Raw genomic sequence first — 19,747 nt, forward strand, 5'->3', positions numbered from 1 at the left:
ATCTGACATCTGAAAGCACTTCAGTTTTTTTTGGTTTTGTTTTGTTTTTTCGAGACAGTGTTTCTCTGTGTAGCCTTGGCCATCCTGGACTCACTCTGTAGACCAGGCTGGCCTCGAACTCACAACGATCTGCCTGCCTCTGCCTCCCAAGTGCTGGGATTAAAGGCGTGCGCCACCACACCCGGCTCAGCACTTCAGTTTCTTTCTTTCTTTCTTTTTTTTTTTTTAATTGTGCCAGGTGTGGTGGACACATGCCTTTAATCCCAGCACTCGGGAGGCAAGGGCAGGCAGATCTTTGGGTTCAAGGCCAGACTGGCCTACAAAGTGAGTCCAGGACAGCCAAGGCTACACAGGGAAACCCTGTATTGAAGAAGGGGGGGGGGGGAGCTTGCCCTAGCATTAATTTTCCTTTTCTTTTTTTTAAAGATTTTTTTCTTATTTTATGTATCTAGTGCTCTAGCTGCATGTACACCTGCATGCCCAACGAGGGCATCAGATCACAGTACAGATGTCTGCAAGCCACCGTGTGGTTGCTGGGAATTGAACTCAGGACCTCTGGAAGAGCAGGCAGTGCTCTTAACTGCTGACCCCTATTTTTCCTATTTGTGATCAATAGGCTGGGGAGGGGGGTTGATTAGGTAGCGGCTCAACATAACTAAGAGTGTGAGCTGTGGGTCTTAGGCCTGGTGCTGCTGACTGGAACTGTTCCTTGATGTTTTGGAGGCCCTGAACTTTTTCAAACCTACTTTATCTGGGGTTCTTTAATGCCTACACCTCCCTGCCAACCCATCTACCCTAGATAGGAGAGAAAAGAGGTTAGTGGGAACAAGAGAAGTAGACCTTTTTAGAATCAGTTCTTTGGAGCAATTCCACTCATCAGGATTCCAGTAGACTGGTTAAACAGCAACTCAGCAAAGTTGACCCCAACTGCAGCAGCTGGAACCCGGAACCTCAAGGCGTTCTCTGGAGCAGTTATCTCTAGGAGCTCTCAAAGCAGAGCTATGAACAGCCAAACAATAGGAAACGATGCCAAGACCAAAAAGCAAAAAAAAAAAAAAAAAAAAGCCAAGCCTCCTCTCAGAGTCCCTACTAGGATGTTTATCCGCTGGCAAAGGCCATGCCCTCACAAGAGACAGTTGCTCTTCTAGTGGACAAGCATCACCTTTTCTTCACAAGTCTGCTTCACATCCCACAATATGGATCAAAGCAAAAACATGTTTACATCCACTACAGTGTTTTCATCTAGGCTACGAGTCAATAAACCTCAGTTCATGAGCTATACAGGGCTACTGCCTGTCTTTTAAAATAAAACTTTATTGAAGCAGAGCCACCACGGTCATTTGTGGCTACCTTTACTTTTTCAACAGCCATGTTAAGTCACTGCAATAGCTACCATGTGGCCCATAAAGCAGTCTGCTAAAGCCTCATCTCCAATGTGGTACCTTCACCAGGAAAAATGTCCTAGCTCCTAATTCCAGCCTTTCAGAGACTCTTTTAATTGAGAAGTCCCAGCAGGTACCTCATTTTAGTATTTACATTTTAAATCCCTTGAGGTAACTTTGGTATTTGTTTTGAGACAGTTGTTACTGTAGGTCTGGCCGGCCTTGAATTTACAGAGATCCACCTGCCTCTGCCTGGATTAAAGACATGCCACCACCACAGCCTACTGAAGTAATTTTGGAGTGTTTGAGTTTCATAAAGCTAAAAACCAAAAGGAAAGTTAAATTCCATCACATGGTGAAATTATAGGTGTACTTCCCTCTCATCAGCATTGTTGATGCTATTTAAATGGCATTATAAAATCAGATGGTGGCCGGGCAGGGGCGGTGGTGGTGCATGCCTTTAATCCCAGCACTCAGAGGCAGAGGCAGGCGATCGCTGAGTTCGAGGCCAGCCTGGTCTACAAAGTTAGTCCAGGGCAGCCAAGGCTACACAGAGAAACCCTGTCTCGAAAAACCTAAATAAATAAATAAAGTAAAGTAAAGTAAAATCAGATGGTGGGCTGGAGAGATGGCTCAGCAGTTAAGAGCACTGACTTTGCTCTTCCAGAGATCCTGAGTTCAATTCCCAGCAACCACAGGGTGGCTCCCAACCATCTATATGATCTAATGCCTTCTTCTGGCCTGCAGGTGTACATGCAGGTAGACTGTATACATAATAAATAAATCTTTTTTAAAAAATCAAATGGCATTCTATGGTGTAGCAAACCTGTAACCCCAACACAGTGGAGGCAAAATAAAACATCCTTTTTTATGTAATTGCAACATTATACCATATGGATTATTTGTAAATGCCAAAATTCTTAAAAGACATTAATAAAGTTGTAAAACATGCCATTTAAACACACACACACAGAATTTCTCTGTGTAGCTTTGGCTGTCCTGGACTCAATTTGTACATCATGCTGGCCTTGAACTCAGAGATCAACCTTGCCTCTGCCTTCCTGGAGTGCTGGGATTCTAGGGGTGACTAAATTGAAATTCTTACAAATTAGCAAAGCACTTTGTGGGCATCTGGCGTAGAATTTTCTACTTGGAATTCAACAGTGCCCTAAGGTTGGCAGATGACAGTTTTTCATTGTTTTGGGGGGGGGGGGTTATTTGTTTTTAAAGACAGGGCTTCTTTATGTAACCTTAGGTGTCCTGGACTTGCTTTTGTAGACCAGGCTGGCCTCCAGATCTGCCTGCCTCTGCCCTCCCGAGTGCTGGGATTACAGGTGTGCACCGCCACGCCTGGCCCAGTTTTTCATTGTGAGTATCAAAGTTTTCCTCTCTGTAATCATTTGAATGAGATGTTCCCTACAGTCTATGACATTTGAGTACTTGGTCCCTAGCCAGTGGTGCTGTTTGGGCAGTTCAGGAGGCATGGCCTGTCTGAAGGAAGTTTATCATTGAGGGCATGTGTGAGAGGTTAAAGCCTCCCACCATTGCTGGTTAGGTATCTCGGCTTACGTAAGTTTGCAATTCAAGATGTAGATGCGGTTCTGCTGCCCTGCTGTGCTAGACTCAGTCAACCACTCCTTCTGTAAGTTGCCTTGGTCATGGCATTTCATCAATGCAGTGGAAAGTAACTAATACACTGTGTAAACCTCAAACTAGTATGTTTTGGGAGAAGCTACAGCCTAAGATGCCTTTTCTTTTCTTTTAGCCAGACACACAGTACCGAAATTCATGTACATCTGAGTACCCTCATCAGGCCCGACCTGGCAGGGGGTCTGCAGGTACAGGTGGGGCTGGGGCTCCTGCTTTTATTGTCTTTCTTTTCTTTTCTTAAAAAATAATTTATGTTTATTCTATGTGCATTGGTATTTTGACAGTATGTGTGTGTGTGTGTGTGTGTGTGTAGGCGTCAGATCTTGGAGTTACAGATAGTAACATGAGCTGCCATGTGGGGCTGGGAATTAAACCCTGGTCCTCTGGAAGAGCAGCCAGTGCTCTTACCTGCTGAGCCATCTCTCCAGCCCTGCCTATTCTCTTTATTCCTGCAGCTCTTCCTTTCCTGCAGACATGTCTATATTTAGTTGTCCCTCATCTATAGAAATCATTTCAGTATCATTTTGGAAGATGGGTATAAAAGGGCAACTGCCCAAAGTTTAAAAGTTTCTGATTTCTGGTTTTTTTTTTTTTTTTTTTTAAGTAAATTAATATTTTGTTGTGGTTTTGTTTTTTTAAGATTTATTTATTTATCATGCATCCGGTGCTCTGCTGCATGTACACCTGCAGGCCAGAAGAGGGCACCAGCTCTCATTATAGATGGTTGTGAGCCACCATGTGGTTGCTGGGGATTGAACTCAGGACCTCTGGAAGAGCAAAGAGTGCTCTTTAACCTCTGAGCCATCTCTCCAGCCCCAAGTAAATTAATCTTTAAAGTAAGTTACTCTGGTTTTTTGAGACAGTGTTTCTAGAACTCACTCTGTAGACCAGGCTGGCCTTGGAACACACAGTGATCCATCCACCTGCCTCTGCCTCCCAAGTGCTGGGGATTAAAGACTTGAGCTACCAGCACCTGGTTTTTTGTTTTTAACAAAATATTTGAAGGACTGGAAAAATAACTCAGTGGTTAAGAGTACTTGCTGAGCCAGGTATGGCAGCGCACACCTTTAATCCCAGCACTTGGAAGCAGAGGCAGGCGGATCTTTGTGAGTTCGAAGCCAGCCTGGTCTACAAAGAAAGTCCAGGAGGACACTCAAGGCTACACAGAGAGACCCTGTCTCGAAAACCAAACCAAACAGAGCACTTGCTGTTCTTCCAAAGAACCTTCGGTTCCCAATATTCACTGTCAGGCAACCTGTAAGTCCAGTTCCAAGCGGTACCTGCACACGACATAAACTCACAGACACATATACATACAAATAGCGTGCGTTTCACTTCTTAGACTATAGTCATTTTTTTTTCAGTATGGTAAACTAAGCAGTTTTTTTGGTTTCAGGGTTTGTGTTGTGTAGCCTTGGCTGTCCTAGACTTGCTTTGTAGACTAGGCTGACCTCGAACTCACAGAGACCTATCTACCTGCCTGTCTCCCAGATTAAACATAGTTTTTATTTTTAATGCCTTGGTGAATGTATACTTCTCAGTATATGAGACAGTGTCCAGATTTAAAGTCCACATAGTAATTTATGCAAAAATCCCAAAGACATGACCTTTGATGCTTATTACCAAGTATAGACTGTTTACCAATGTTATTCTGTGTCTGACAGGTCCTCAGTCACATGGATCTACAAAACCTCAAAGCAGAGGTGGACCCATCTCTAGAACCAGACAGTGACCACAGGGCAAGTGAGAATCCTCAAGGCTACAGCAGACTGTAAACACACAGAGGCCTCGTGCACCAGCACTCAGGCACCGAATGAGACAACTGTGAACACAGAGGCCTCATGCACCAGCACTCAGGCACCGAATGAGACAACTGTGAACACAGAGGCCTCATGCACCAGCACTCAGGCACAGAATGAGACAACTGTGAACACACGGTGGCCTCCTGCACCAGCACTCAGGCACCGAATGAGACAGCTGTGAACACAGAGGCCTCATGCACCAGCACTCAGGCACTGAATGAGACAGCTGTGAACACACGGAGGCCTCGTGCACCAGCACTCAGGCACTGAATGAGACAACTGTGAACACACGGTGGCCTCCTGCACCAGCACTCAGGCACCGAATGAGACAGCTGTGAACACACGGAGGCCTCGTGCACCAGCACTCAGGCACTGATTGAGACAAAGCTCCTACAAACAGCAGCTTGGTCCCTCAAGAGTTATCTTGGTATACATGCCTGAGAAACACTATAGAGTATCATCGCCAAAGACTGCGCGGGCAACTGTTCTGTGTCCAGCTGTCTTCTTTCAGCTTTGGTTAACCTATTCCATGGGGCAGTAAAGCTTGGGCCCAAAGAAAAACAATGAAAAACCAACCCAAATCACTGCTCATGTTGCCTGTAACCAATCACCAGTTCAATTCTTATACATTTCAGTGAGATTACACACAGATGATTCAGATCACTGGCTCCAGAATATTTCTGCTTATATTAATTTCTGGAGAACTACACTTAGTTTTAACATATTTTTAGAAGAAAATGCTGCCAACAATCAGAGATACTCAGCAAATAAATGTCATTCCTAAACTTTAAGTTCTTTATTACAGTTTTACTTATTTTTATATGTGCATGGGTGGGGCATGCACATGTGGTCAGAGGACATCACCTCAAGGGGTAGGTGCTTTTACCTGACAAGCTTCCTCTTTAAAGAGCAGAACCGTGGCCTGGGTCCTGCCATCGCCATGCCCGCCAACAGCTGCCAGTGGGCTGGGCCACTAGGCCTGCAGGAGGCGGAGCAGCAGCATACGCCGGGGTGGAGGTGGATGAGCTGGGCAAACTGCTAATGCCCACCCAGGTTAAGAATAGGCCTAGCAGCATTTCGTGGGATGGCTTCAATCCAGGAAAACTACACCCGGGTCCTCACAGACCCAGAAGCCTCTAGCAAGAAGGACCCCAAACTAAAGAAGTCGCACCATTTTGTGGCAGGCAACATAAAGGGCAATGACATCAGCAGTGGCGAGGTCCTCTCAGATTAGGTGGGCTCTGGGCCTCTCAGTTGCACAGGCCTCCACCGCTATGTCCGGCTGGTGTACGAGCAGGACAGGCCACTGAACTGTGACAAGCCAACCCTCAGCAACAGGCCTGGAGACTACCTCGGCAAGTTCAAGGTGGGGCTTCCCGAAAGAACTATCACCTGGGAGCCCCGGTTGCGGCACATGCTACCAGGCAGAGTGGGATGACTACGTGCCCAAACTGTACGAGCAGCTGTCTGGGAAGTAGGGCTCTGCAGAGGCCAGCAGTTCGGGGACCCACCCAGCCGCAGTACTGTCAAGTTGTGCAAAGCATGCTATTTCTCCCCTTCCTTCCCGCTCCCTCACAGGGACTCTGAGCCCAGGTAGGATGGAGGTTTTAGGGTGAGTCTCCCCGCTGCCTGGCCCTTAGATTCTAGACAGTCACAGCCCACTGATGTTTGGTTAGGCTTCATCTGGGGGGCATTTGGTATTCTGATGGAGTCATTATAGTGTTGATTTAAGAACAGCAACTCTGAAAAAGACAACGTTCTGCTAGGACCAGCTCCACAGGAAGAGGGCCAGGGCTAATATTGTCTGTAAGTGCATTAGCAAGGGGATTTGGTTCAGAACCAGGCAGTGGCATCTTTTGAGGTGTTTAGGGTCCTGTCCCCCACCTGAGACAACCCAAGGTTCCCATCTCAGCTAAGCCCTGACAGTTCAGCTTGGTCTGGTGGCTGCACAAGTGTTAATGCTCTATACCTCTAACAAACAAGGCTGGGCATGATGGCGCATGGCTGTAATCCCAGGACTCGAGAGGCCGAGGCAGGTGGATCACTGTGAGTTCAAGGCCAGCCTAGTCTATAATTCAGTCCAGGACAGCCAAGGCTACAAACAAAAACAACAAAACAGGGCTACTGTGTGGAGGCATTGCCATGGAGAGACCCTGCTAAGCCCGCTGCTTCTCGGTGGTGTGAGCAAAGGCCACTGGAGCTGCCATGTGTTAATCCTGTTCATTGTCAAACAAAAATAAAGGCTCTGAGCCGGGCGTGGTGGCGCACGCCTTTAATCCCAGCACTCGGAGGCAGAGGCAGGCAGATCGCTGTGAGTTCGAGGCCAGCCTGGTCTACAAAGTGAGTCCAGGATGGCCAAGGCTACACAGAGAAACCCTGTCTCGAAAAACCAAAATAATAATAATAATAATAATAAATAATAATAATAAATAATAATAATAATAATAATAAAAATAAAATAAATAAAGGCTCTGAATTTAGACCAAAAAAAAAAAAAAAAAAAAAAAGCTAACTAAAGGTATCAGCATGGTACAAAATAAGGTAAACTAATCAATTTCTTTTTCCTAGAACAGCCTTACATCTCTACGTCAGGGTCTTTTGAGTTCCTGTTTGTGCAATTGTATGTGAGTGCACGTGGAGGCCAGGTCACTGGTGTACTTCCTAATTGTTCTCTCCATCTCATTTCGAGACAGGGTCTCTGGCTGAACTTGGAGGTCATCTGTCACCACCATGACAGAGTTCTGTCCGTGGCGGGGATCCAGACTCAGCCTCATGCTTGTGCTGTGAGCACTTCACCACGGAGCCAGCTCTCCATGCAAAGAGCAGGAGAGTTGGAGAACATCGCGTTCCCTTGGCTCTGCCACTGGCTCCTCGGGGGCACGAGCAATACCGTGTGGTGTTAACGATGGCTTCAGGATGCCTCACTAAAGCACCACTGACTAGTGCCTTAGTTATCACACCACTTTGACATTACTAACTTTCAAAACGGCTACAGTCAAATGGTTGTCTATTGAAGGTGACTTAAAATTATTCCAAATGGGTCTGGAGAGATGGCTTAGAGGTTAAAGGGTACTTACTGACTACTGTTCCAGAGGTCCTGAGTTCAATTCTCAGCAACCACATGGTGGCTCACAACCATCTATAATGTGATCTGATGCCCTCTTCTGGTCTGCAGGTGTACATGCAGGCAGAGCACTGTATACCTAATAATAAATAAGTCTTTAAAAAAAAAATGGGGTACAGGACAGGTGGTGGTGGCGCACGCTTTTAATCCCACCACTCAAGAGACAGAAGCAGAGCCTTATAGATAAGATATAGATAAGACAAATATTTTTTAAAAAGTATCCCAAGTTTATGCCATCAAGTAGATGCTTCAAATAACCCACACTGCATTATATTTTAATTAAATTGTTCTAACATGTTTATGATCACAAACTAAATATGTAATGTGTCCACCTTAAATTACGATGCTCAGTAGGAACAGAGGCTCATTCATGCACTACAAACACAGCGTGTCTTGTGTGCTGAATAACTACCAATTCAAGGTGTAAATGAAAATCTGTTCTCCCAAATCCATACAATGAATAAACTATCAGATCTACATGAGTGACCTTTCTAAACACCTGTGGCTCAGAGTGCCCTTGGGTCATTCAGCCTAGTTCCTCACCCTTTCATGTGTGTGTCCCCCTCAAAGCTAGTTAGCATTCATGTTCAAAAACCCAAGTATAGTCAGCAGTGGTGGCTCACACCTTTAATCCTTACTTGGGAGGCAGAGGCAGAGTTCAAGGCCAGCCTGGTTTACAGAGCAAATTCCAGGTCAGCTGAGGCTACACAGAAAAATCCTGTATTGAAAAAAAGAAAAAACCCCACCTGAGTATAGGTCTACATAGAGAAACCCAGGCAACCCAGAGCTACACAATGAGACTCATCTGAAACAAACCAAACAACAAAATAGATCAAGACACACAAAACCCTGGTGTACCTAACACGTACAACTGAAAGAGTTTGAATCTCACTCTCACCAGTGACAAGCATGGACAGGACTGTGACATCTGTCTGTGCTGAAGCCAGCCTGTCTGTTGCAGTGCTGACTAAATTACTTACCCAAAACAAAACAAAACAAAAAACCATTTTTCTAGCTCAATGGGATCATTTAAATAATGCACTAGACCTTTTCTTTATTTATTTATTTAGCCACAATCTTAGAACAATCTGCAGTACCGTGAACACCCACATCTCCTACTAAGGGACAGAAGATGAAACCTAACAGCAGAACAAGAAAAGAGGATTTGCGAGGATTATTAAGACCAAAGCATACTAGCGTTTATTTAGAAGACAGCTGTTCAGTAGGTGTTCTGAGGGTGTTCCCCACAGGTACAGCCTCTCTTTAGTGCATGCACACCAGCGAAAAGCAGTCCAGAGACCGTGTTATAGAGAGCTCCCTGGGCAGAAGACCCACGGAAGCAGATGTCAAATCCACCCTCCCAACCACCACCGCACACATCTTCACACGAAACCCTCACACAATGTCAGGTGAGTTTAAGAAATGCTACAGATCAGGCTGATGACTCCTGCTTGGCTTACTTAGGTGATCGGTGTGTTTTAGACAGGACACACAGCTTCTCTCACGGTCAGGTTAATGGCTGCCTTCACCTTGTCTACCACAGCACCACTGACACAGAAGGACCCAACGAGAGGAAAACTCTTATTACATTATTTCTTTTCCTTTTTGACAGCCGCTCTTTTCCCTCCTTTGGAAGGCTTGCAGTATTTTGCTTCCATCTGAGCCAGAAAATTGTCCATTTCCTTTTGCCGATCTTTTTGTCTGCTCTGTTTGAGAAGTTAAAACACAGCTTTCAAAATGCAACAACTGTCCACTGAGACAAAGCATTTCACAGCTGGGAGGGGGTGGGTAAGGACAGGACACCAGTGACTACCAATGGGCCTGGGCAGCCTCTGCAATGGAACGTTATTCCAGAATCACTGGTGACAGCTATACAACTTGGAGGGGTGAAATTACTGAAGTGTACATTCTCAAAAACCAAAAAGATGTGTAATTTTACCCTAAAAGAAAGAAACAACACCGGAATACATTCCCCACAGCATCCAGGACGGGCCTGTGGGAGGAGCCTGCCATGTTTACCTGGATGAGTGCTTTCAGGCTATCCACTCCTTCCTCCAGCCCCAGCTCTTTTCTGCTCCGCTCTGCTTCTTTAGCCTCTTCCTGAGCCTGAACAGAAACTTTCATCAGACCATGGCAACCAAGAAATGACAGAAATATACTCCCCTCCCCCATAAAGAAAATATTAAGGCCCCTTCCAGAACTAGAGTTATATGAATAAAATTACACATGGTTTTCAAACACTGCCCAGGGCAAGCAGTCTGGTTCCAATACTCCCTTCTGTTTTAGTCCTAGAAAGCACAAGTACTTTGGCATCACAAACCACAGCGTGACACAAAGGAAGAGCACCTAGGTGAACTGGAAAGGTCACAGAGGCAGGGATAGCTTCACAAGGGATGCCAGGCACCAGGCACTTCAGGGTCTCCATCTGAAACCCCATTTTATACAGGGCACTGGCAACAGCCTTGGGAGCTGCAGTGATGTACAGGCTTTCTCTGGAGCTGGTTATCCGGCTCAGCGCTTGGCAGCACTTCTTGCTCTTTCAGAGCACGTGCCCAACACCCACATCGGGCCATCTGTCACTCCAGCTCCTGGGAATCAACTGCCTCTCCTGATCTCCGTGGGCACCTACACTCACGAGGCACAAACACAAACATGCCAACACACACACACAAATTTTAAATGTTTTCTTAGAAAAAACTAGCAAATTCAGTTTCAGCTTTTCTTTACCTCATTTCAAAGCTGCCTTCATTTAACAAAATTGAACACCTGAAGCCCTACTCCTTGTAAAATTTCCTAAAGTAGCGAAATTTTCCATTAATACTGGGATTAATAAGATGGCATCTTGTTATTCCAGAACAAAAACAAGTTTTGTTTTATTCTCATCTCTTAAAATTCAGCATCCGTTAGTCCCTAACCCTGGTTGGACAGCTTTCAAGCTCTCATTTTCTCTCAAACTCTTAAGTTTCTCAAACCAAAATCCTGATAGAATGCAGCTGTTCTCAGTTTTACCTACTAAGAGTGATTAGCACGCAGTGGGCATGACTCTACACAGATGCAGCCCTGTAACAAAATGACTTTGGTATCTTCTCACCTCTTCCCTCAGAACAGCAGACATGGCAGTCTTTCCTCCGTACGCAGGCCCTCACCCCAACTCACCCAAAACACAAAGGTCAGTTTTTCTCTTTGCATGTTTTTGTATCTAAAAGCTCCATCCACTTGAGCCACATAAAAAGCCAACTCAAGTACCCACCAGACACCTAAAATCTTAAATTGCCTGCTCCCCTGGGGAGCTCTAATTCTGAGAGCCAAGATGAAGCAACTGTTGCTTTAACAGCAAGCAAAGGTAACTTTCCCAAAGAGCATACAAAAAGATGTCTGCTACCTTGAATTCTCTGGCCATCATCTCCACCAACCCTGGTTTAATAGGGACAATCTTGCATTCTCAGAATGGGGGCACAAAGACTCACCTCATATGTGCTTTAAGAAAAAGGTGCAGGGCACAGTGGTGCACACCTGAATTCCCAGCACTTGGGGAGACAGAGGCAGGTTGATCCCTCTGAGTTCGAGGCCAGCCTGGTCTATAAAGCGAGTCCTGGACAGCCAAGGCTACACAGAGAAACCCTGTCTTGAAGAAAAAACAAAACAAAACAAAACAAACAACAACAACAACAGAAAACCAAAAGAAAAAGAAAAAGCAGGTGGAGACTGGAGAGACAACAGTCACACAGAAACCAGACAGTTGTGAGCCACACAACCTTGGCCCTGGAAATTGAACCTGGGTCTCTGTAAGTGCAGTACATGCCCATTTAGGACTTACTTTCCTATAAGTCTTATCTTACAGGATAAGAAAAAAAAATCTGTGTTTTCTCCCCCTCTTCTGGGTGGGAGAATTGGGGACCTACCACACACTAGTCAACCAATGGCACACTGTTCCACACAGCACAGCCTGACCTAAAAAGTGGCCGTCCTCAGCTTCCTCCATGTTCAAGCGCCGTGAGCACCAGCACACCCCGCCCATCATCCAGTACTTCTAACAAGACACAGTCGCTACCGTCCTTCTCTCTGTTCCTCACCCATGCGAGGACAACAGCCTCTGCTAAGTACCCAGACTCCAACTCCACACAGAAAAGCTACAAGGCCTCCCAAACAACCCATCAAGTGAAATCATTTTCAGCACGACACAGCCAACTTCCTGATCATCTAATTAGCTCAGTGCTGCAGGCCAGCAGGCAGCAGGGGCGACGGGAACAACATTCACACTTACCCTCCTTTTCCTTGCATTCATCTTTTGCTTAGACTCTTTGACAAAGGCATTGTAGGACGGAACCTCTTTGGCATCGATAGCTTGTTGGATAATGTTTCTTATCCTGGGTTCGTCTGTGTATTGCACACAAAGCACAGACTCCATGATCTGATCCATGTCACCCTTGAAGTCCAGATAGGCCTGTTTAATATCATTTTGCTCTTCTTCCGAGCCTATGTATGTCTTTTCAAAAGCTTGAATGTCCTCTAGCGATATCTAACAACAAAGAACATTGCTTTAACCTCGCGATTGTACTTGTGAGCTGAGCGATGGGAATTAGAGTCAATAAAGCCCTTTACCTTTTTAAAGAGTAACCTCCAATACGCATCCCAGTCCCGGTCTTGGTCGAGGCTAGAAGAGTCCTCGTCCACCGTCCCCTGCTCATCATACACTGCTCTCTGCTCCTTGTCACTCAGCACCGCATAGACTCTTCCCAAGATCTGCAGGCAGAGAGCACCCAAAAGTCACCCTGAACCTCCCACTGAAACCGTGCGGCTAGAAAAGCTTAAAAACGCCAGGCCGAGAGCATCGGCTGGGCGCGGCTCCAGGAGTGGGGGAGCCCCCCGCGAGAGCGAGAGCAGTCCGGATGGCCCTCCGAACGCGGGCCCACCTACCTGGAAGCGGCGGGTGGCATCCTCTTTCTGGTTCTCATCTACACGGTCGGGGTGCACTTGCAGGGACACCTTGCGATAGCCACGTCGTACCTCGCCATCGGAAGCCTCGCGCCGCACGCCCAGCACCCGGTAGAGGTCGGTGGTACCGAATACCTGCTCGCACAGCTCCAGCAGCCCCATACCGGGGACAAGGTTGCTCGGCGAACGCCGGGAACCTGTGCCCACAGCCGCTAGGTCCGCCCGCCGCCTTTTCCCGCCCAAAAAACCCTGGGTGTCTGCGTCACAGGAGGCGCACAAGGGGCGGGGGCCAGCCTGCTTTACGGCAGCCGCAAAGCGGGCTCGCTCGCGCCGGAGAAGTACCGCCCTTACCATCGGGACGGCGGCGTCTCCAAGGGCGGGAGCACGCTCTCCTGGCCCGCCACAGCCGCACTTTTTCCACGTTCCCCGCGCAGAAGCTCCGTGACACATGAAAGTATGTAACAGAACCAAAGTTTTCCCAATAGAAAGCAGTTACTCGGGCTGGCGAGCATGCTTAGCGAGTTAGAGCACTTGCCGCCATACCCGAGGACCCCCGGAACGCATAGGGTGGAGGAACAGACTCCATCAAGTTGTCTTCTCATCCACATACATACAATATGACACAAAATAAGTAAAATATAATACAAGTGGTCATGTATCAGCGTTGGTAAATTTAACATGCTCAACCCAAAGGTTAATATTAAGGAGATCCTCAAAGCAGTAATAACTACAAGCTCAACTTCTCTGCAGGAAAAAAGCCTGTATCGAACAAAAACAAAATGCACAAAACAACGGGTGTGTACCAGAAGAGTGTGTGTGTGCCAGAAAAGGGCATCAGATCATGTTATAGATGGTTGTGAGCCACCATGTAGTTGCTGGGAATTGAACTCAGGAACTCTGGAAGAGCAGTCGGTGCCCTTAACCTCTGAGCCATCTCTCCAGCCCATTTAATACCTTTTATCTCACAGAATGTGTATCTTTGACAGCACAGAATTAATCGCACTCTGTTGCTCCAGTCACCTCACACGTTTGGTGGACATAATATTGACTCAACCTGTTCCCTGGATCAGATCTCAAATTAAAGCTAACTAAAGTCAGTCCCGTCCATCTTTCAAAGTCCCCTCATAACAAGTGAAGGAAACCCAGCAACATCAGAGAGCAACCTCAGAGCGGACACTAGCTAGTAACTGTTCTCAGAACGCAGATAATAAGACAGACCAGAACACTAGCAGGCCCTAGAAGCTTCTCTAAACTCCCGGCACCTTAGCATTACTCTAGAACTTGAAACCTACGTTATCCAGCATGTGACAGACATGTAATTCATGCCTACAGCTGTAGAATTCTGTTGTTCAGGTGAAGCAGGTGTTAGATTTCATTTCATACAATCTCACAATATCCGAACGCAACTTTTTTTTTTTTTTGGTTTTTTGAGACAAGGTTTCTCTGTGTGGCCTTGACTGTCCTGGACTCACTTTGTAGACCAGGCTGGCCTTGAACTCACAGCGATCCGCCTGCCTCTCAAGTGCTGGGATTAAAGGCGTGCGCCACCACACCCGGCCCGAATGCAACTCTTATCACTGACTTTCTTCTGTGTGATGTGTATGTGTGCATATCACTGTGTGAGTTAAAGTGGGCATGTTCACACATGTGGAGGCTAGAGATCGGATCTTCGGTGCTGGCCTGTGAGTGTCTGTGGATTCCTTTGCCTCTCCCTCCCAGGACCCTGTAGGATGCTACTATTGCAGACTCTACTTCCTGTCTGGCTGTTACACAGGTTCTGAGGATTTGAACTCAGCATCTCAGAACAGCATGGTAAAGCACTTTTACGCCCTGAGCCATCTCCTGGGCCTCTTATCACTGACTTTGGGGGCTAGAGAGACGGCTCAGAGGTTAAGAGAACTGGCTGTTCTTCCAAAGGTCCTGAGTTCAATTCCCAGTAACCACATGGTGTCCTCTTCTGGCGTGCAGATGTACACTGTATACATTATAAATAAATAAATAAATCTTTAAAGTAGACTTTGGAGAAGCCCTCTTATTTTTTCCTTCATATAGGCAGCATTATATGTAGGGAAAGACTTTGTAGATAGGTATATGGAGTCTGAACATCAAACTGCTACAGCCTCCCTCCCCATGTGTAAACATGGGTAGAACCGACTTACAGTTGGGATACGTAATACATGAGCAACTCCACAACACAGTTTGCTAAGTGGAGAGGCTTTGTATTAGCTTCTTCCTAACTACTCTCAGAAGGTGGTGGCACACCCCTTAATTCCTAGCATTAGGTAGGCAGAAGTAGATGTCTCAAGTTCAAGGCAAACCTAGTATAAAAGACATTTTCTTCTCTTTATAACTAAGGACATTTTCAAACTGTTGTTGATTTAAAAAAAAAAAAAAAGACACAAGACAGCCTGGGTTGTTACATGGAGAAACCTATCTCAGAAAAACAAAAACAAACAAAAGATAGGCTATTAAAGCCCCAGAGCAACTTTTACAACTATCTTTGTAAACCTGAGACCATGAGCCGAGAAAACAATATAAATCCCACTAACAAAGACCAAGGCAACTGGGGGTTGGAGATTTAGCTCAGTAGTAGAGTGCTTGCCTAGCAAGACCCTGGGTTTGGTCCTCAGCTCTGCAAAAAACAAAACAATAACAATGAAAACAAAACAAAACAAAAAAATAAATAAGGCAACTGTCTTCTTGAGCTTTAGGATGATCCCAAGTGATTAAAGAAATATTTGAGCCAGGTATAGTGGCTGAACCTATAATCCCAGCACTCAGGAGGGTGGAGTCAAGAGGCTAGGAGCAAGTTCAAGGTCAGCCTGGTCTACATATCACATATAACAAGCTCTGCCGCAGTAAGACTGTCTTAAAGAAAACCTTTGAATGGGCCACGCACATTCTGGTTGAGGGCTTTGAAGCAGGAAAGAACTGGATCTGACTGCAGGTTGTAAAGCTGCCCACGTGAACAGGGTTTAACCCAAAGCCTAAACCTCCCAGTACCCACCACCGACTGTCACAAGATAAGGCAGGAAAGCCTAGCAGACACCTACACCCAGTTCTGCCATCAGACAAAAACTGGTCTCCGTCTGACCCCTGTTCAGGATATGCCGAAAGATTGAGGACTGGGAAACTCCATTTATTGACCCTCAAACCCAAAACAAAACAGGGTCCTGCAGGCCTTGAGCGTGCAGAGCCACAGCTGGGTTCGCTGAAGTCAGCTTGCTTCTGTCTCTCTGGGCTCTGACGGTGCTTTCTGAAGTGCTGAGAGGACTTCCGCTCTCTTCCTCCGAAGTCTCTCAGCCTTGGTGATCATCATCGGATGCAGGGGGAAAAAGCCAGAAAGACCTAAAAAGCAACAGGGTTTCGATTATAGTATTGCAGGTGCCAATGCTTCCCAGAGCTGAGGGCCAACACCTGACTAACCCACAGCGTAGGTAAGAAGCAGGCTCCTGGCCTGCCAAGCTGTCTACTTCCTAACACCGTTCTCCTTACTTTAAATAAATAAGGCAAACTGACAGACGGCACCAAAGACCATTGGTTTAATTTTTTTGCACAAAATCCCAGTCACTTGGCATCTTTTAAAGGAGTCCACTACGGGGGTCTCCAGATTAAAAAATGGCAGTTATATCATGACACCTTCCACTCCTGTCCAGAGAAGCTTGGATGGAATGAAAATTGTTCTTTTCCTAGAGCTGACCCAATATAAAATCTCTTAAATTGACTAAGAGATGGCTTACCCAGAAGTCTCTCCATAGGCTTAGAGAGTTGAGCCCCACAGCCAAGCCAATGCCGGATCCGGTCCAGGTTTAGGGCAACCAGTTTTTCTCCGTTACTGTTGGGCAGTGGATCGTAGGAGCCCAACTGCTCTACGAAGCGGCCATCCCTGGCACACTTGTTGTGAGCGGCGACAATGCGGTAAAAAGGCCGGTTGGTGCAGCCACCCAAAGCAAGGCGTATGGTTAGGTGGCCTCCGCGGTAGGCTTTGCAGAAAACGGTTGCTGTAGAGTAATAAATGGACCAAAAAAAAAAAAAAAAAAAAAAAAAAAAAAAACAGATCACTTAATATAGGTCATATTGCCGGGGGTGATGGCGCAAGCCTTTAATCCCAGCACTTGGGAGGCAGAGGCAGGTGGATCAATGTGAGTTCGAGGCCACCTGGTCTACAAAGCGAGTCCGGGACAGCCAAGGCTACACAGAGAGACCCTAGCTCAAAAAAAAAACATATATATATGTGTGTGTGTGTGTGTGTGTGTGTGTGTGTGTGTGTGTGTGTGTGTGTCATGTTAGGTAAAGGTGCAATTCCTCCTCCTACTGCACTTCCAATCTATTCCTTCCACCTTAGGTACCATCTTTTCTGCGAAACTCCCCTCAACCACTCCAAACAGGACATACCTCCTTTTCCCCAAATCTACGTAACAAGTACCTGCCACTTACTGTGACCTTGTTGTACCCTTAGGTGCCTGCCTCACCTGCAAAACGATTTCTACGATTTTGTGGTAAAAACTGAGAGGTTGGGCCAGGCGGCGGTGGAGCATGCCTTTAATCCCAGCACTTGGGAGGCCAAAGGCTGATGGATCAATGTGAGTTCGAGGCCAGCCTGGTCTACAAAGCGACTCCAGGACAGCCAAGGCTACACAGAGAAACCCTGTCTCGAAAAACCAACCAAACAAACAAACTGAGAGGCTGGGCATGGCTACGCACGCCTTTAATCTCAGGGTCTTGGGGAGGCAGAAGCAAACGCCTGTCTGTGAGTTCGAAGCCTGCCTTGTCTTTACCGAGTTCCTGGTCAGCCAAGACTACATACACAGTGAGACCCAGTCTAAAAGCAAAACGGACCGACAAGAGGCTACGCTGTAAGGCAGCGCGGCCTCGCCTAGCCCCGGCTGCCCCAGCCCGCACCTTCCCGGAAGCCCACGCGCACTCACTGAGGTGGACCATGGTGCCCGGCGAGCGGATCTCCGGCTGTCCGCCTGCGCAGACCCGCTCCACCGAGCCTTGGTAGAGCGCCCCCAAGCGGCCACGCAGACACACGCCGCGAGCGCCGCGCCGCTCCAGAGCCGGAAAGCGCTCTGCGGAAGCGGCCGGCCCCTCGACCCGCCCCTTCCGCTTTCTGTTTCTATGGGTACCGGACTGCAACAAGGCTCCCGGGATTTAGTTGACTGCTGCGGAAGAGGTGTGTCAGTGGGCGTGGGTTGCTGGCTGTTGTTAGCTTCAGTTCCTGCGGTGGTTGACTTTATCGCTAGACGGCTGTGCCTGTCTCTTTGGGCGTTAAGTGTTCTGCAAACACCACGGACCTGCCGCAGTTCCCACGCCAGTTGGGATGGGAAGGAGCGCTGGCCTAGGCGGCCCTGACGATCAGTCTGGTGGGCTGGCAGAGGGTGCACTTGAGAAGCCGGGCGGGACCGGACACAGCCCGGATGAAACTGTCCCTTCCTCAGGAAGACTTCATAAAGGACAGAGCGAAGAGCACTCTTAAAAATCACTAGTTTAAGCCAGGCATGGTGGCCCATGCCTGTAATCCCAGCGTTTAGGGGGATCTATGAGTTCGAGGCCAGCCTGATCTATAAAGCGAGGCCAGGATAACCAGAGCTACTGTAAGGCTCCCTCTCTCAGCCTAAGCCTGGGAACATGACCCAGACAAGCTTGAGAAACTGACCCAGAAAGAATTGAAGGCCAGCTTCAGTTTCTGAGATCAAGGTGGCCAACTGAGATAAACAATTTCAACTAAGGTAAACAATTTTCAGAAAAGTACCATCTGGAAACTCCCCAACACCCCTCCGTGCCAAGAATAGCCCCCAAGACCAACGACCCCGGCAATAGCCAATAACATTTAGACAAGCACCCCTAGCGACCACCAGAGCCAATCCTAACATAGGGCACGCAGCCCCTCCTAACCTTTGCGGTTTTAGCCTTTAAGAATAGCTTGTAGCAGTGACTCAGGGTGCCTCCCTCCCTGCTGAGGCCCCCTGACCTGACAATAAACCTTGTGCTTTTGCATCAACACTGTGGTCCTCGAGTGGTCTCTCACGACGACCCCCTACCCGAGTGGATTCTAGAGTCCAACACTACACAGAGAAACCCTGTCTTGAAAACTCTAAATAAATAAATAGTTTGTGTTCTTTATTAATATGACTCTTATCCTCCCACACTCACAGAAGGAATCACTCCATTAATAAATGGGTAGGGGCCATCAAGGCCGGTGGACCAGACCCAGGGGGGCTACACAAACTATTGCACCAACAAGGACAATGCATTCAGTAAACCTAGACTCAGATCTGGCCAGTGGACAGCTCATTCTCCACAGTTTTGGGAAGAGTTGGGACTGCCTCTGCCACGGAACTCTGGTGCCCCCAATGTGACCACTTCCCTTTGGTAGGGAGGATGGGCGGCACACAGAGGAAGGGGAAGCAGGCTACAAGGATGAGACCTGATAGGCTGTGGTCATATAGGGGGGAAGTGGCCCCTTTCTGTCAGAGGTCTAGGGGAGGGAAACAGGGCAGAGGAGGGAGGGAGGGAGGGTGGGGATTGCAAGGGGGTAACAATCGGAATGTAATCTGAATTATAAAGTAAACTTTAATTAAAAAAAGAAATGGGGAGGAAAGCCCTTTTATTTCTGCCTTTACTACAAAAAGTTTAATTTCTTTGTCCTTTTTTTAAAAAATGTATATATTATGTATACAGTGCTTTGCCTACATGTACACCTGCACACCAGAAGAGAGCACCAGATCTCATTATAGATGGTTATGAGCCACCATGTAGCTGCTGGGAATTGAACTCAAGACCTCTGGAAGAGCAGTCAGTGCTCTTAAACCTCTGAGTCATCTCTCCAGCTTCTTTGTCCTGTTTGAAAC

At 47.1% G+C, this 19,747-nt stretch overlaps 3 protein-coding genes and 1 pseudogene across 6 annotated transcripts in view; 2 read left to right on the plus strand and 2 right to left on the minus strand.

The window, feature by feature from the left end:
* Positions 1–4,900, plus strand: part of Fam149b1 (family with sequence similarity 149 member B1) — a 53,029-nt gene extending 48,129 nt beyond the window's left edge. For 2 of the 4 annotated variants that reach the window (XM_051142616.1, XM_051142617.1), the window contains 2 exons: positions 3,148–3,226; positions 4,697–4,900. In XM_051142616.1, coding sequence (XP_050998573.1) covers positions 3,148–3,226; positions 4,697–4,764 — 147 coding nt within the window. In that variant the 3' untranslated portion in view covers positions 4,765–4,900. The remainder of the gene's footprint in view (positions 1–3,147; positions 3,227–4,696) is intronic. The other 2 variants (XM_051142614.1, XM_051142615.1) reach the window with 2 other exon arrangements.
* A 419-nt stretch (positions 4,901–5,319) lies between these two features.
* LOC127187208 (phosphatidylethanolamine-binding protein 1-like) lies at positions 5,320–6,312 on the plus strand (annotated as a pseudogene).
* A 2,923-nt stretch (positions 6,313–9,235) lies between these two features.
* On the minus strand, positions 9,236–13,182 carry Dnajc9 (DnaJ heat shock protein family (Hsp40) member C9). Its single transcript, XM_051142662.1, has 5 exons — positions 12,876–13,182; positions 12,561–12,701; positions 12,223–12,477; positions 9,978–10,064; positions 9,236–9,664 (listed from the first exon to the last, which is right to left on the minus strand). Exons 1-5 carry the CDS (start codon positions 13,053–13,055, stop codon positions 9,548–9,550), a joined length of 780 nt encoding a protein of 259 aa, XP_050998619.1. The 5' UTR covers positions 13,056–13,182; the 3' UTR covers positions 9,236–9,547.
* Positions 13,183–16,089: 2,907 nt separating this feature from the next.
* Mrps16 (mitochondrial ribosomal protein S16) lies at positions 16,090–17,987 on the minus strand. The gene is made up of 3 exons (XM_051142670.1): positions 17,822–17,987; positions 16,634–16,894; positions 16,090–16,241 (listed from the first exon to the last, which is right to left on the minus strand). The coding sequence occupies exons 1-3, from the start codon at positions 17,832–17,834 to the stop codon at positions 16,111–16,113; spliced, it is 405 nt and encodes a 134-aa protein (XP_050998627.1). The 5' UTR covers positions 17,835–17,987; the 3' UTR covers positions 16,090–16,110.
* Positions 17,988–19,747: the final 1,760 nt, after the last annotated feature.

This window comes from Acomys russatus, chromosome 3 (genome assembly GCF_903995435.1).
Source record: "Acomys russatus chromosome 3, mAcoRus1.1, whole genome shotgun sequence".
NCBI classification, from domain to species: Eukaryota; Metazoa; Chordata; class Mammalia; order Rodentia; family Muridae; genus Acomys; species Acomys russatus.